Genomic DNA, 14,745 nt, shown 5'->3' with positions numbered 1-14,745 from the left:
GCCATGCCATGCCGTGCCGTGCCGGCCGCGCCGGCCGCTGACGCGCCGTGTCCCGTAGGCTAGCGTGTGGAGACGTGGAGGGGCGGCTGGAGACTCTCTTCGGGCGGGTCCGAGCCATCCAGGGCAAGAGCGGCCGCTTCGATGTAAGGCTCCGGGGGACTGGGGGAGAGCGGGGCTGTTCCGCGTGGGGCTCCCGTTGCCGTTCTCGGGATGGCTCAGGTCAGGAGCCTGCCCCGGCGTGGCACGGGGGAAGTTCCTGGGTGGGTTTCGCGTGGAGGGGATGCGCTGCGGGTGCTTGGGCAAGTGTTGCTGTCCGGAGCCGCGCTTGCCCCTCTGACACTTCCCTTTCTGCTGGGTACACGAAGGGGCCAGTGGAGGGGACTTTGCACCCCCTCAGCTCTCCTTGTCCAGCACCAAAATGTTGGAAGGAGCCATAAACTGTGAGCAGAGAGTGCAGGAGAGCAGCTGTGAATGCTGCTGTCATGCCTTTAACACTAGACGCAGATACACAGAGACAACTCTTTACCACAGCAGACAAAATGCTGTTGAAGTGATACATGTCACAGTGTTGTGGCAGTACAGCATGTCAGCGTAGAGGTTGCATATCTTGTGTCTTTGGTCAAATGGCAATTCTCACTTTATCTGATGTTTCAGATGCTTTTGTGTGTTGGGAATTTTTTTGGCTCTACTTCAGAGACAGAATGGGCAGAATACCGCACAGGGGCCAAGAAAGGTAAGGGAAGTGTTGTTACGCTGGATGCTGGTGATTGCAGTATTTCACAACCTACTTCACCATCTCATTGCAGTGTGCTTTTGAATTCAGAAGTTGCAGTTAAGCAGTGTAACATTAAAGCAGTTAAACTCAGGTAGGAGAACTCCACACAGGAGGAAAAGATGGGTTTATTTTAAACCAAAACTCATTTCTGTCATGCTATCAGACTCAGGAGCACAAAGATGCATGTTGCCCAAGTGGCCGCCTCGCGATTTGGGCATGAAGGCCTGTGCTTGGGTTGTCTGGCCAGTGCTGTTTGCAGTCACAGGAGAGATTGCTAATTGATGTCAGGGTCTTCTCTCTCCTTGCCTGGATTTCTAATGGCTCCACTTTTCTTCCTGCCATCACCTCCTTACAGTTTCTGCCTGTAGGCTGCCATGTGGAGTGGTCCTTGTTTTCTTGTCCCAGGTAGCCTGAGAAGATGTATGTAGATGTTTACGGTGCTTTGGTCAGCAGGCTATGGGATCCCAGCACACCTGCCAGTGTGTAACCCTTCTGCCACTCCTGGTCCTTCGCTCACAGAAATTCCCAGTTATTCCTTGTTCATACCCACCTTCACGCTTCTGCCGCTGACCTCTAGCAGCGCTGTTCTTCCCCTCCCTGCTCTCAGCTCTGAGGGGAAAGCAGAGGTGCTGGCGGGCTGAGCATCTCTGTTCTTCAGCCTTGGAGATCATAAGCCTTTCCAAAGGAGCAGGGTTTGCCCATTCCTCCTCGGTCCCTGCAGCTCTTGTGCTGAAGACATTTTCCCAGCCGTGGATATGAAAAGTTCTCTGTGGACTTCTCTGCCTGTTTCTACACCTGTCTTGTAAGGGAGATGCTACGTTATGAGCATTGGTAGTGTTCCTATTTCCTTCAGTGCTACTCTGTCTCTCACCCCTGGCATGAGGCAAACCAGAAATAAGCTGGGACTCTTGCTTTCTAGTTCCTCTCTGCTGCTGCATTACTCCCCAGTTATGCCCTGCTTGTTTGTGTGTCTGTGTCTGGACAAAGATTGTCCTGTTTGCTGCTTGTGGCTGAGGACTTACATGGCGAGGCACCTTGCCTTGTGTTCCTGTTGCTATGATACGAATTGTTACTGGTTTACTGGTTTTGCTCCCAGTGGAAGCTCTCCTGTGCATGCAGGGACAAGAGTGGGTGTTAACAGCAAAGTCTTCCTGGACTGATGCTCTTTTGCTCACCCTCACTTGAATTGTCTTTACCCTTTGAAATCTATAGCTTATAAGCTATATGCACGGAAATACAAACAATATTCCTGTCACTTCATTTTGGTTTTAAGCCATTCATAAAGTTTTCAAACTCTGCTCTGCAACTGAAAGCAATCTCTTGTATCTTTTGACAGTGGGAACTGGAACTTCAAGCAACAGCCTAATAACAGCTGTAGCAATACTGCTGTATTGCTGCTGCTGTCCCTTGTTAAATAGGAAAGTACTACCATTTTTTATTCAGTGAAAAACTTAGAACCTGCTGACCAGATGAACTACTGATCAGCTTACTGGTATGGCAGGCAGGCTACAGGAGGTGTCTCTGACATCAGTCATTGCTTTTCTAACTTGTAATAGCTTGAAAAGATTCGACTTACACTGTTTGGAGCAATACATTTTTATTGATCACCCAGCCATAGAGAAATTAAAACTGGTACTTCCCATTGCTTTTTTTTTTTTTTTTTAAATTATATCCACCAGTTCTAGGTAAACTCATGAAGTGAGTTCTTCTACTAAGTGAATCAAAATGCTGATGAGCTTTTCCCCTAAAACATCTATGGTTTGCAGTTTTTCAATAGCCATATCAATTTAGATCAACTTAAACTGAATACCCAGGTGTTTCTGTGCTCTTGTATTTACTTAGCATTGCCCTAGGAAAGACCCATGTTTTTAGGGCTGTAGATCATTTCACAGCTGATCTTCTGATGTAGGCAGTGGAGCAAGATGTATTTAAAACAGAGGTTATTCTCTGCTGGTGATGTATTCATCTGTGGAAACAGCAGGCTTGGGAACTTACTTTGAAGGAAGGTTTCTTGTCTGTCCTTATTGCTTCTTGGCATACTGCCAAGGAGTCGTGATGGGGTCTGTAGGAATGGACAGGACCTGCTGCGATTCCTAGTAAATGTGGACTGAACCTGTGCTAATGTACTTGAATTAGACTGAGTGCATGTGGTTTTCTTCCTCAGCTCCAATTCCAACCTATGTGCTTGGCGCTAATGACCAAGAGACCGTGCACTATTTTCCAGACATCAGTGGCTGTGAATTGGCTGAGAACATCACTTACTTAGGTAAGGCTGCAGGTGATTTGTGATAAGGGAAGTGCATTTGCCCAGTGGTGCTTGCATGAACATTTTCTGATCTTCCCACTTCAAAGCCCTTCCTTTTTCTGGAAATTTTAAGGTGGCATTTCTTATTCTGGGGTTCAGACTGGAGTTGAACTCCATGTTGAAAGGCTGATACAATCTGTTATGTAAGATGTGAAGGAGAACCCTGCTTTCTTTTTGTTGTTTCTAACACTGAACTTGCTAACCAAAAGGAAGAGTGGTTGAAAGAGTCTGTTCTTTGAGAATATCTTATTCCCATAGCATGCCCATCTTTGTATGGGGAAGGTTTCCTACTTTTGCTATGCTCTGAGGCTGTACTGTAGCAGAGGTAAGAAGTGTCATGTTTAAAGGTAATGAAGCTGTAGCAAAGTTAAAAGGAAAAACTAGTTTCTTTCCAGAATGCCACATGGCAAAACCGTAATGAGTAAAGGCACTTGCAGTTGTCTTTTTTTACTTCATACCAAGCTTTTGATATGGATTGACTTTTGGGAAGCAAGATAGAAGTGAGGAGAGAAGACTGGGGGTTATCTGAACAGCTGCTGCTGTTCAGGAGGGTTGGGTGTGAGCCTCTTCACTTTTAGAACTTGTCTTTCCCACAGTTTATGGGCACAGAAAATGAGCTGTCTTTAAGGATAGTTTCAGTAGAAGGCAGGACTGCTGAATTTGGCCCTCTGTGATGCAGTGTCTACATCTCAAGCACGTGCCGGTGTATTAATGCAGGCCGTCGAGGTCTTTACAGTGGTACTTCTGGACTGCAGATCGCATACCTCAGTGGTACCGAGTCCAAGGATGAGCCAGCTCCTGCCCACAGTTTCAGCGCAAAGGACGTGGCAGAATTAAAAACATCTTTGTTATCAACCCCGAACTTCAAAGGTGTGGATATACTGCTGACATCCCCCTGGCCCAGAGATGTGGGGACTTTTGCCAACAGTGCAGTAAGTGTTGTGTTTTCCTACAGAATGGGTTTCTAGATGTATTTAACAAAGGATTGTCCTCTGCTTGCTGTGCCCATTTGGGCTATTGGGCCATCTCTGAGTGCTTGAGAAAGCTGAGAGTGAAAAATGAACAGTGAATGCTCTGGATCTTCAGAGAAGAATGACCAATGGGGAGGGGGACTTGTGAAACTTCAGGGTGTTTTATCTGTCCCTGCCTGCAAAATCAGAGTCAAGAGTTTGCATATGATCACAAATGTTGCTCTGAATTCAGCTGGCTGCAGTTGCTGTGGAACGATGCTGCTAGTCTTTGTCATGGAATGCTATGCTCTAAGCATCTTCAATACCACTTGACATTTAGTTGTTCTTTCTCTCCTGTTCAAAACTTTTTAAGTGGTTTAGTGTTTATTTCCTTAAGTATCTGTCAGCTGTACTAAATGATCTGGTTCTTCCTCTGTCTGGATTTTGAGGATGTTGTTTCATTCGGGTCCAGTTTTCTGTTGTTCATGTTCCTCAGCAGAAGTGATTTTCCAGTTGTAAGTTCCAGTGATCTGAAACCTTCCTGGAGAGTAAGGCCACATACCATGGCAAAAGTACGCTTTTTGCTTCCTCTCACTATCTTTTGGCATCCAAAAAGAGATACAATCCTCAGTCTAAAAGCATAAAGAACCCTCCTCAGCTCCCTGCCTCCCCCCCCCTCCCCCCTGAAAAAAAAACCACAACCAACCCCACTAGCCTAGGGAGTTGGAGATAAACAAGTTGTAGGGATGTTCTGTCTTAAAAAGAAAACTCAGGTCTTGAAATTCCCCTGGGGATTCTCTGTAGTAGTTCAGTGTATGTTTCTACACTTGGCTTCCCTCGACATGGATTTACTGAGAATGTACTCACTTGAATTAACAGAGGAGTATATTAGTAGTGTTGGAGAGTGTATTTCATCACTTGAGGATTTCAATAGTAAGATTGGAGATTTCCTTGTGCACCAAGACCCTGAAATCCCGTTGCTCAAATAAAGCAGGAAGTTTGAGGAATGAAAAATTGGGTCTCTTGCTCTTTGTCATCTGGAGTTTCTCTTTCAGCAAAAGGCAAAAGTAGTGTGAGGAGCTAAATTGCATGGATAAGAATTGTCTCTCTGGAGAAGTCTGTGGATTTCCTTTTCCTGAGATGTTTCATAGCTCTGACTGTTTTCAGTGGGGCTGGAAGCAGCCTGCCCTCAGTGCAGAGGCTGCTGGGCTCCCCTCTGCCATGCCCGCTGCGAGGGGAGCAGGAGGGAGCATAGGGAGGAAAACTGCTTTCTTGAGGGTGGGTTAGTGCCTGTCCTGCTGCCTCAGTGAAGGGCTGTGACAGATGCCTGCCAGTTCAGAGTCTTGTTCCCCATGCATTTACCAAAGATTACAAGGTAACAGACATAGGCTGTTTCTGCACTTCTCTCTTCCCTTGCCCTTCTCCTTCCCCACTTCACTTTTCAGTCTAAGGCTAATGGGGAGAAGACAGCACAAGAGGCTTCACCCAAGGAAGTGGTTTGAAGTCTGCTCTTTGGTTGTGTTTTATTTTGCTCTGACTTCTCAGGGATGGGAGTGGGATAAAATTTTGCTTCCTAAGGAAACCTCAGAGTTTTCCTAATTGCTTGAGTCCTGCACTAAAGCTTTGGCACTCTGGGCATGTGGTCAAAACTTGTCTTAATGATTGGTGTAGGTGTTTGCCAAATTCACTCTTTATTGCCCTGGCTTCACAAGACCAAGAGAATGAAAATATGACAAACTTGGATTGATGAAATGAGTGAATGCACAGAATGGAATAAATGAGTAGGTTCTGGTGATAAGAGATGGAGCCCTTTTGACTTTTCTTCTGCTTCCAGGGAATAGGGACCACTATAGTCAGTTTCTATGTTTCTAGCACACAGTTCTGTATAAAACTGTTTCTTTTAACTGCAACCCGGCAGGTTTTTTTAAATAAAACTCGGTTGTATTTTGTAGGGAGAAATAGATACCAAGAAATGTGGCTCCAAGTTAGTATCTGATCTAGCTGCAAGTCTGAAACCAAGGTACCACTTTGCTGCCCTGAAGAAGGCCTATTATGAAAGACTTCCTTACAGGTTTGTAAGACCATGTGAAAAGTAATTTATTTTCTAATAAGAGTTCAATTTTTAAAAAAATACAGGAGGGCAACTATAAAATAATTTTATTAAATCATCCAGCCCCAACACAGGGTCAGGGTTGTTTCTCAGATGCATCTTATTACCATAATTCCTGCTGCCTCAAAAACTGTGCTATTGCTGACAATACTTGTCCAAGTACATTGCTGTGAATCTGATGCCAAATTAGTTGCCCTTAGTCGCGTTTAAACAGTGTTCAGCCTAATTCAGGGGTATGTCACTGAAAACGTATCATGGAAAAGCTCTTGTGTAGTGAAGACAGTGGTGTTTTCAGTCATAACTTTGTATATAAAATCTGACTAGTGACATAAGGTAGGTGTAAGAATAACCTACAAACAACCCTTAGACTGACGTGTTTATATTGGGTATGATTGTTATCCTTTCCACAGGAAACACTTTAAAAGTGTAGTTATTTGCAGACTAGTCAATTGTCCTCTCATCTCTGTATTTGGACTGCAGTGAGATGTCATTTTGGTCTGTGCAGCTGTTTGCTCCTAGATCTCATGAGTCTCTGTCCTCAGGCCACCTTGTTCTTGGCCAAAGCCTGTATGTGGCTGACATGCTGTTTGAGTAGCTTCGTGGAGGAGACATGGTTTTCCCACTGTCCTTTTCTATATTGTATATGCCAATACAGTCCTGTTTTGCTTCCTTACAGAAATCACACAGTGCTACAGGAGACCCCACAGCATGTGAGCAGGTTTATTGCACTTGCTGATGTTGGCAATGCAACCAAGAAAAAGGTACTGACACTGTTGAATCTTTCTTATTTTCTCAAGTAAAAGTAATAGGGCAGTAAGCCCAGCTTTGGCAAGCTAGAGGACAGCACTGATCACTTAAAAGCTTGACTGAAGTGGAGGGATTGGTGTCACTTCAGTAATAGATACCATTTGCCCATTATGTTAGAGGTGTAAGGGCTGCAAGACGTGTTCTGAGGCATTGCTGTTCTCTACCTGGTCAAATGGCATGTAACTGTGAAGACAGCTGCAGAGGAAAGTGGCTAGAAAGCTGCCATTCCTTCCCCTTCCCAGCTACTTTACATATTTTCTGTTTGCACAGCCTGCATTAGGAAGGAAGTGAAATTCCAAAGGAGCCCTTACAAATGATTGAAAATAACTAACTTCTGGGATGGGAAAGGGCTGATTTGGGTTTTTCTTAACCTGTTTCTCCCCTTAAGAAAGTTATGAAATATTGGTATAGAAGGACAGGTTGGCAGTGATTAAGAGGCATAGGATCCAGGCCGGTAGCAAAAAATTGGTCCAGGAGATCTGGACATAAAGAAGGCCTAGAAAAATGCAAAAGTCAAGGTCATTTATTTTTCAAAAAGGGTACGCTGTTGCTTTTCAAAATATCTTTTCTTAAAGTGAAAGGAGCGAGCCACTTGGAAGCACTCTGTAAACTCTTGGTTGAACTGGGTGGGAGCCTGGCACAGGGAGTTTTTCATGTCCTGCCTTAGCTTTAACACCGATTCGCTGAGTTCTTGCAGTGCTAAGTTGTGTGTTAGTGTTTCAGGGTGGCTTGGTTCACAGCTGACCTCTTCAGAATTGCAGTTGTGGCAAAAGCTTCTTGCATTTGAGCTGTCTGTTTTCGTTCTAGTATCTCTATGCCTTCAGCATTGTGCCAATGAGCTTGATGGACCCTGCAGAGCTAGTGAAACAGCCCCAGGACGTCACCGAAAATCCGTACCGAAAATCACAGATAGAGGCACAGAAGACTAAACCACCCCTGTGTGCAGAGGTACCACTGTGTTCTCCTTCACGTGTGTGTTCTGGTTTCACTCTCTGTGTTCAGGGAGCTTAGAACAGTGTTTGGCTTTAACCTGGGAATATTTCAGTACAAAACACTTCAGGGTTCTGTGTAAGCCATTTGCATCAACCAAACTGTATAGATGCAGTGCATGGGAGTTTGTTACAGTTTGCCCCTTCTTAAGTCAACTGTATCCAGGGCCACATCAGAAGAAGTCTGGCCAGCAAGTCAGGGGAAGTAATTCTGTCCCTCTGCTCTGGTGAGATCCCACTTGGAATACTGTGTCCAGCTCTGGGGTCCTCAGCACAGGAAAGACAGTTGGAGCTGGTTGAGAGGAGGTCATGAAGATGATCAGGGGGCTGCAACACCCCCCTTATGAAGACAGGCTGAGAGAGTTGGGGTTGTTTAGCCTGGAGAAGACTGGGAAGACTTTATAAGGGCCTTCCAATGCCTAAAGGGGGCTTACAAGAAAGATAGGGATGGACATTTTAGTAGGGCCTGTTGCAGTAGGACAAGGGGTGATGGTTTTAAACTAAAAGAGGGTAGATTCAGACTAGATATAAGGAGGAAATTTTTTTACAATGGTGGTGGTGAAACACTGGAACAGGCTGCCCAGAGAGGTGGCAGATGCCCCATCACTAGAAACATTCCAGGTCAGGTTGGACGGGGCTCTGGGCAACCTGACCTAGTTGAAGATGTCCCTGCTCATTGCAGGGGGATTGGACTAGATGACCTTTAAAGTCCCTTCCAACTCAAACCATTCTGTGATTTTTCCTGCAGGTCTGCATGGTTATGCTGTAGTTAGATCTGCTTGTTTGTCAGGACTATTCCCTAGGGGCACCTCAGCAAACATGGTCTTACTCATTTCTAAGTTTGTAGACTACAAATTAGTCCTTTGCAGCTGGACCCCCCTTTTCTCCCTTAGACTGCTGGCTACTCAGCTGCTACTTTTTTTAATGATACATTTCTACTCTATCCCTCAACACTGGTGAGCTAGATGTTGGGTACAGTTTTGGAGGGTTTTTTTTTCTCAAGTGTCCTAAGTTACCAACTCTGTTCTCCTTTAAATATTGATTGCTTGCCACCTGAGGGCAGAAGGGTTCCTTCCTGGGGCTTGAACACTCAGCTGTTGGTGTCAGAAGATTTGAAATTGCCAACTTTGTAATTAGACAAATGGATTGTGTTCAGCTGTGTAGAGACCCAGATTATTTCCTAGTGCAGAGCATGTTTTGCCCTCTAAGCACTGTGGGATACTCCACTCACACGGACATGTTAATAGCTGTGCCTGTATATCTTAGTGTAATGTAGGGAAACCAAATTGGGAAATCATTGGCAGGGTCGGGAGGGAAATACTCAGCCTGAAGTTAGGCTTCACCTGGGCTTTGCTGAAACAGTGTATAAAGTAAGAAGTGCAGGCATTGCTCTCCAGCCTTTCTCCCTGGAGCATGTATGCGGCGGCTCTGACACCATGAGTGGGCACAAGGGTGATAGACACCTCCTGATCTCCCCTGAGATTTGCTGTTGTGTTTAACCCCTGGCAGTAAGACTTAAATAGACCAAATGTTCAATAACTTGATGGAAACAAAGTTTCAATGGGAACAAGTTTCAGTGTCCAGTTGAAGACAGGCATGAAAGCTTAAGAAGTTTACTGGGAAAAAATGTTTCTGCTGTACCTGCCAGTTTTCCAGCATGGGTTGGATTTTAGACTGCAGTTGTGCTCCTGTGTGGGAGCCAAGTGAGGCTGGCATGAGCAGCCCTGCTCTTTGCCTTCCTCTTCCCAAGCACCTTCCTCTGCAGCATTAAAGCCTTCTAATAGCATTTTGCCATACATGACGATGTTGTCAAATCATTTCAGCCTCTGTGTGAGTCTGTTGAGAGGTTACCATCTCTAAGAAATGAAGACATTCTTTTGGCACTGGCTGTCAAGTGAAAAAGGTTTGAATAGTCCATAAAACCAAGCAATTCTGAATGTTCAGCATAAGGCTTAAATAGGAGAATGTAGCAATTTGGGACAGCTCTCCCAGAATTTTTTCCCTGTCTGAGGCTGTGTATCCAGGCAGGCAAAGTCTTGTGTGGTACTGGAAGAGTTCAATTCATTCTGTTCCAGGATATTGATGCATTTGCTGTTGATGCTTTTCAAAGGTGGTTATGCACCTCTTCCAGAAAAAACAAATTCTTGTATGTACTGTGACTCTGGTGCAGTTATAACTGGCTTCGGTTTCATTTTCTAAACAGGAAGAACCAGCTTGTCAGTTTTTCTTTGATTTGAACAAGCATCGGAGAACAAAACGTCCCTCAGATGGGAAAGAGGGAGGGAACTCCCAACCTAAGCAAGCCAGAAAACCCCGTAAGTATGCAGATGCTTTTTTTCTGGAGCTCTTCCCTTGAGGCATTCTCACTCTTCATTTTTCTCAAGCTGTTGAGCTGCACGTCAGCTTGCTAACATTCTTTGTCACTATACTAGATGCTGTGGGAATACAGAGGAATGAAGGGTCCCTTGTTTCTTACAAACCTGACAATAAATAGGTGAAAGAAAAGTCAAAGGCATAGTTTAAAAGCTAGTTGGGTCTGTGGCAGTTGCAGTTGGGCTGACGCCATTTACCTGCTGAACCCGACTGGCATCTGAATGTGACAACAGGCAGTTTCACAAAGCAGCATGTTTCCATTCAGAAGGACTGCAGGAGACTGGATCACAGTGCTGATGAGTTCTTGAAACACCACTTCAGTTGTTCTCTGCTGTGAGTTCACAAAGTATTAATGAACTGGGAAGGGAGGAAGCCCTCCTGTTACCTCTGTATTTCTGTGCTGTGAATCTCATTAGAGTTTGTCTGGCTTGAAGAAATTGAAATTAAATCTTCAAGGATTGTGACTTCTTGGTGATGGTGTTATTGCAAGCATGTGACTTTATGGTAAAATGAGCACAGTGTCATTGCTCTGTATGTGCCTGCAGAGGCACAACGAGCTGTAATGGCAGTTAGTTTTGATGAAAGAATGTCTGGGGTTTTTCTTGTTTTCCCCCATCGCTTCTGTAGGACATAGTGTGGCATTGTGCAATATTCACATAACTTCCAAAGTCTTCTAGAGTTTGTTACACTGTTTTGCTCAGAACTGAACCCCAGAATCAGACGACTGGTTTCCTGCAGTTCTTGGCGGAGCCATATATGTTTATTGCACTTGCAAAGCTGCTTGTTTGTTCTTGTACACAACTTGTGGAGGATGTGAATATAGTGTTTAACCCTAAGAGGCCTAGTTTACCAATGCCATCAACTTATATTAAAAGGTCAGCTCAGGTATCACAATTTGGGTGTGAATCCAGGTGTTTTGGTGTGATTAATAGGCCAGAACTGACAGGTGTGCTTGACAATGTCTGTCCTTGTCTGTTATCTGTGCAGTAATTTTGCCTCATTTTGATTTGTTTGTTTAAATTTGCTGGTGCTTTCTTACTAGTGAGCTGTAACCTCTAAATTCCTGGAATTAGTGCTCTTCCATTAAATTGGAGCAAGGGTGTGCTGCCACTGCCTCCTCTCTTGCTGTAATTCCCCAGAGGCACCAGTTCTCTGACCAGATCTGCTTCCAGGAGCTGTGTCCTTCTGACATATTCAGCACTTTTTCAGTTGGGAAGGGTGGCTGGAAAATAACAGCTCTTTCAGATCTTGTTCTTTTCCTTGTTCTGACAAATAAGCCTTGTATTAACACTTGTTTCTCTTACCTCTCCCAATAAAGCACAGCCCACAGGGCCCTGCTGGTTCTGCCTCGCCAGCCCAGAAGTTGAGAAGCACTTGGTTGTTAGTATTGGCACGCATGTAAGTACCCATAGCATGTCCTTTGCTACCTGATGGCAGAATCATGCCCAGACACAGCAACATAAACCATCAGTCTCCAATTTTCAATCTTTAAAAAAACCGAACAAACTTTATCTGAAGCTGACTCGTGGTTTTGTTTTCAGTTTCTTCACATCTCCCCTATAAAAGACCTAAGTAAAGAGATAAAGTCTTTTAAAAAATGAAGCATGGTCCAGTTTTGCTGTGGCAGCAGAGCTGGATTATGGTGCCAGAACACTTTTTGCTGTGCCAGCCCTCATAGTTTGCTTACGTTACCATCTGGCAGAACTTTTCCAGGTAAAATCAGTGTAAACTGGAACCTGTTTTGGCAGCAGGATGCACTGTCTGGAGTTTTGCCAGATCTCCCTGGGATGATTAGTTCCAGTTTTGTTACATATACATTAAACAGAAGATAAAATAGCTTTAAAGTCTGTGCATCTTGGAGATTAATTCAATCATTGGTATATTCACATTGCTTAAAGTTATTGCTCCTGTGCAGCATAATCCACTTTACACTGCTACGGGGACAGGTTTGTCCATGGGCTTATTTTAAAAGCTGTTAACCATTTTCAAATAGATTTTCTTGTCATAGTAAGAAATTGTAGCCACAGTGGTGAAGTTGACTCAGCTGCTTTTCTGCAGACAAGACATTCTCTGGCATTCAAAAGACTTTTTTTTTTTTTTTTTTTTGGCTCTTTAGCTGCCCCTCTCTCTTTCTCATTCCTCTAGTAATTATTAAATTGCCTATAAACAATCCCTAATAAGTGAGATAGAGGAGAAGGTTTTCCTGTTCCTGAAACAGAATTCTTAGGCTGGAGGATACTCAGAATGCAGTCAGAGAGTAACTTTCCACAGTATGGTAAGTGTTGCTTGCAGTGAGTAATTGGTGCATATTGTTTCACTCTAGTGCTATCTTGCCCTGGCCAAAGGTGGCTTATTACCTGATCATGTCTTGATTTTGCCTATCGGGCACTATCAGTCAGTGGTTGACTTGTCTTCAGAGGTGGTGGAAGAAGTGACCAAGTACAAGTCTGCCCTGAAGGAATTTTTCAGAAGCAAGGGAAAGAGATACGTCCTATTTGAAAGAAACTATAGGAGTCAGCATCTGCAGTTACAGGTATGGTTTTAGTGTCACCCTGGGAGAATATAAACTTGAGCTTATCTGCAAATGAACTGAAAAAGAAAGCTCACCTTCAAATTTCCCTCTTTGTTCTGTGCCTTCCCAGAGTATGGAGAGAAGTCATCCTACCCACAGATAGAGCCAGAGCAAAAATAAAACCGGTGTGCTGGTTCTGCCACCGTCCTTTAATTCTTCCTGTTACAGCAGCACAGCTTTGGTTGTGTTGAGTGGGTGAGGAAGACTTTTCCCTGCATGGAACTGATTAAAAAGCCCACACCACACAGTTTACAGATAGCTTGCAAGTCCTTGCTCTGACTCTCATTGGCTCACACTGGCACACGATCTGTGGTGCTCACCTTTGTCTGGAGGAGGCTGAAAATCTGAAGATACATGCAGAACACTGGTCATTGTCTCCAGTACCAGCCCTTTGATGTGATGTTTTCTTTTTTGTCCGTGTCAGTCATTTAGGGGTTTATTGTGGTAGTTTCTGTATTTGGCAGTTCTGTAACTGTATCAGAGCAGCCTTTAAACTACCACAGAGATCAGAAGGGAGAAGGCTGTGCTGAGAACTTTTTCAAGCTTTTAGTTTTCAGCTTTTTGTTCCTCTCCTACAGAAAAAAAATCTCATAAGTTTAAGCCTGTACAGATAGGTGCTCACCTGTCTTGTTTGATGATGCTGAGTGGTACTGAGGAGCACAGAGGCTCCAGTGATGGATTGCTTTGTGCAAGTGGTTGTCTTGTCTTCTTTTTATGGAAATGTTGTCCTCCCTCCCCAGGTGATTCCTGTCCCATTGGACCACTGTACTTCTGAAGACATTAAAGAGTCGTTTATTGCACAGGCACAGGAACAACAGATTGAATTATTAGAAATCCCAGAGCACTCAGATATCACGCAAGTATGAGATGAGATTTCACTTGTTACTTTCCCTCTGTCCTGTCTAGGCTGCCCTTTGAGGTCACTTGGTGTGACAGGGTTAAGCTGTTAGAGGCCACTGTAGACTTGAGCTGGAGATACGCCAGATGTATTCTGCTCCGCGTGAAGCTCCTAGATGTGATACTTATCTGAAAATTTTTCCAGATACACGTAGGGCTTGCTGAATTCATTCCTTCTGACACCAAACACCACCCCTCTTTCAGTGCTGCTGCACATCAGGTAGTTTTAGGTTCCCTTGGATAGAAATTTGAAAGAAGTATCAGGGAAGTGAATTAGTAGGGACACAGGGTTGGTTTTTTTTCCTTTGTGCTTAATGGTCACAGGGCCACCTGATCTGGAGCAGGAGCCAGAAATAGCATATATGTGTGCTTATCTCTTTGTAAACTGCTACAGCTGTTGATAGCCGTGTTGGCAAGCTTAGAGGCTGATTTCTCAGCTGGGAAAGGTGAATGTAGTCTCCTCACATGCCCCTCTCTTGCTCTAAAAATGTGCTGGTTTGGTATGGGATGACTTAGCTCAGGTTAATAATGATCAGAACGGCCCGGTTCTCTCATTTAATGCCTCTGTGGCAGTAACTGCAGAATTAAGCCACAGAAAATGTTACAGTAGTGCCCAGTGTGCATCATCATCAGGTGGTCCCCGCAGAAAGCCAGCCACTGCTTCATCGCCCCTTCCAGCGCGAGTCCAGCCACTGGTGCAGTTGGGCGTCTGCGGGTCGCTCCGTTCCTTCTGACGCGTCTCGTCTCTGAGGAGGAAACGCCTGTTTTGTTTTGGTTTTTTTTTCCCGAACGCCGCCCTCTCTGCTGGCGGGCGGAGGGCGGCAGCGGGCGCCCCTCTCGAGGCCTCTCCCCCCGCAGGTGGCGCAGCCGGGGACGCCCTACTTCTACGTGGAGCTGGACACGGGGGAGAAGCTTTTCCACCGCATCCGCGGGCGCTTCCCGCTGCACTTCGGCAGGTCGGTGTCTT

General features: G+C 44.9%; 1 protein-coding gene and 1 non-coding gene across 2 annotated transcripts in view; both read left to right on the top strand.

Annotated features, from left to right (window-relative positions):
• Positions 1-18: 18 nt before the first annotated feature.
• Positions 19-14,745, top strand: part of CWF19L1 (CWF19 like cell cycle control factor 1) — a 16,528-nt gene continuing 1,801 nt past the window's right edge. Inside the window, exons 1-12 of the mRNA XM_026851920.1 lie at positions 19-143; positions 655-733; positions 2,940-3,041; positions 3,798-4,012; positions 5,983-6,101; positions 6,817-6,901; positions 7,755-7,895; positions 10,140-10,251; positions 11,628-11,707; positions 12,633-12,842; positions 13,622-13,741; positions 14,637-14,734. Of these exons, the coding sequence (XP_026707721.1) occupies positions 655-733; positions 2,940-3,041; positions 3,798-4,012; positions 5,983-6,101; positions 6,817-6,901; positions 7,755-7,895; positions 10,140-10,251; positions 11,628-11,707; positions 12,633-12,842; positions 13,622-13,741; positions 14,637-14,734 (1,361 nt within the window). The 5' untranslated portion in view covers positions 19-143. The remainder of the gene's footprint in view (positions 144-654; positions 734-2,939; positions 3,042-3,797; positions 4,013-5,982; positions 6,102-6,816; positions 6,902-7,754; positions 7,896-10,139; positions 10,252-11,627; positions 11,708-12,632; positions 12,843-13,621; positions 13,742-14,636; positions 14,735-14,745) is intronic.
• LOC113481965 lies at positions 13,319-13,461 on the top strand. Its single transcript, XR_003398753.1, has one exon. It is a non-coding gene; the product is annotated as a small nucleolar RNA SNORA12 (small nucleolar RNA).

Source organism: Athene cunicularia (assembly GCF_003259725.1).
Source record: "Athene cunicularia isolate RWA chromosome 6 unlocalized genomic scaffold, athCun1 chr6_part2, whole genome shotgun sequence".
Classification (NCBI taxonomy): Eukaryota; Metazoa; Chordata; class Aves; order Strigiformes; family Strigidae; genus Athene; species Athene cunicularia.
This window is presented reverse-complemented; position numbering and strand designations above follow the sequence as displayed.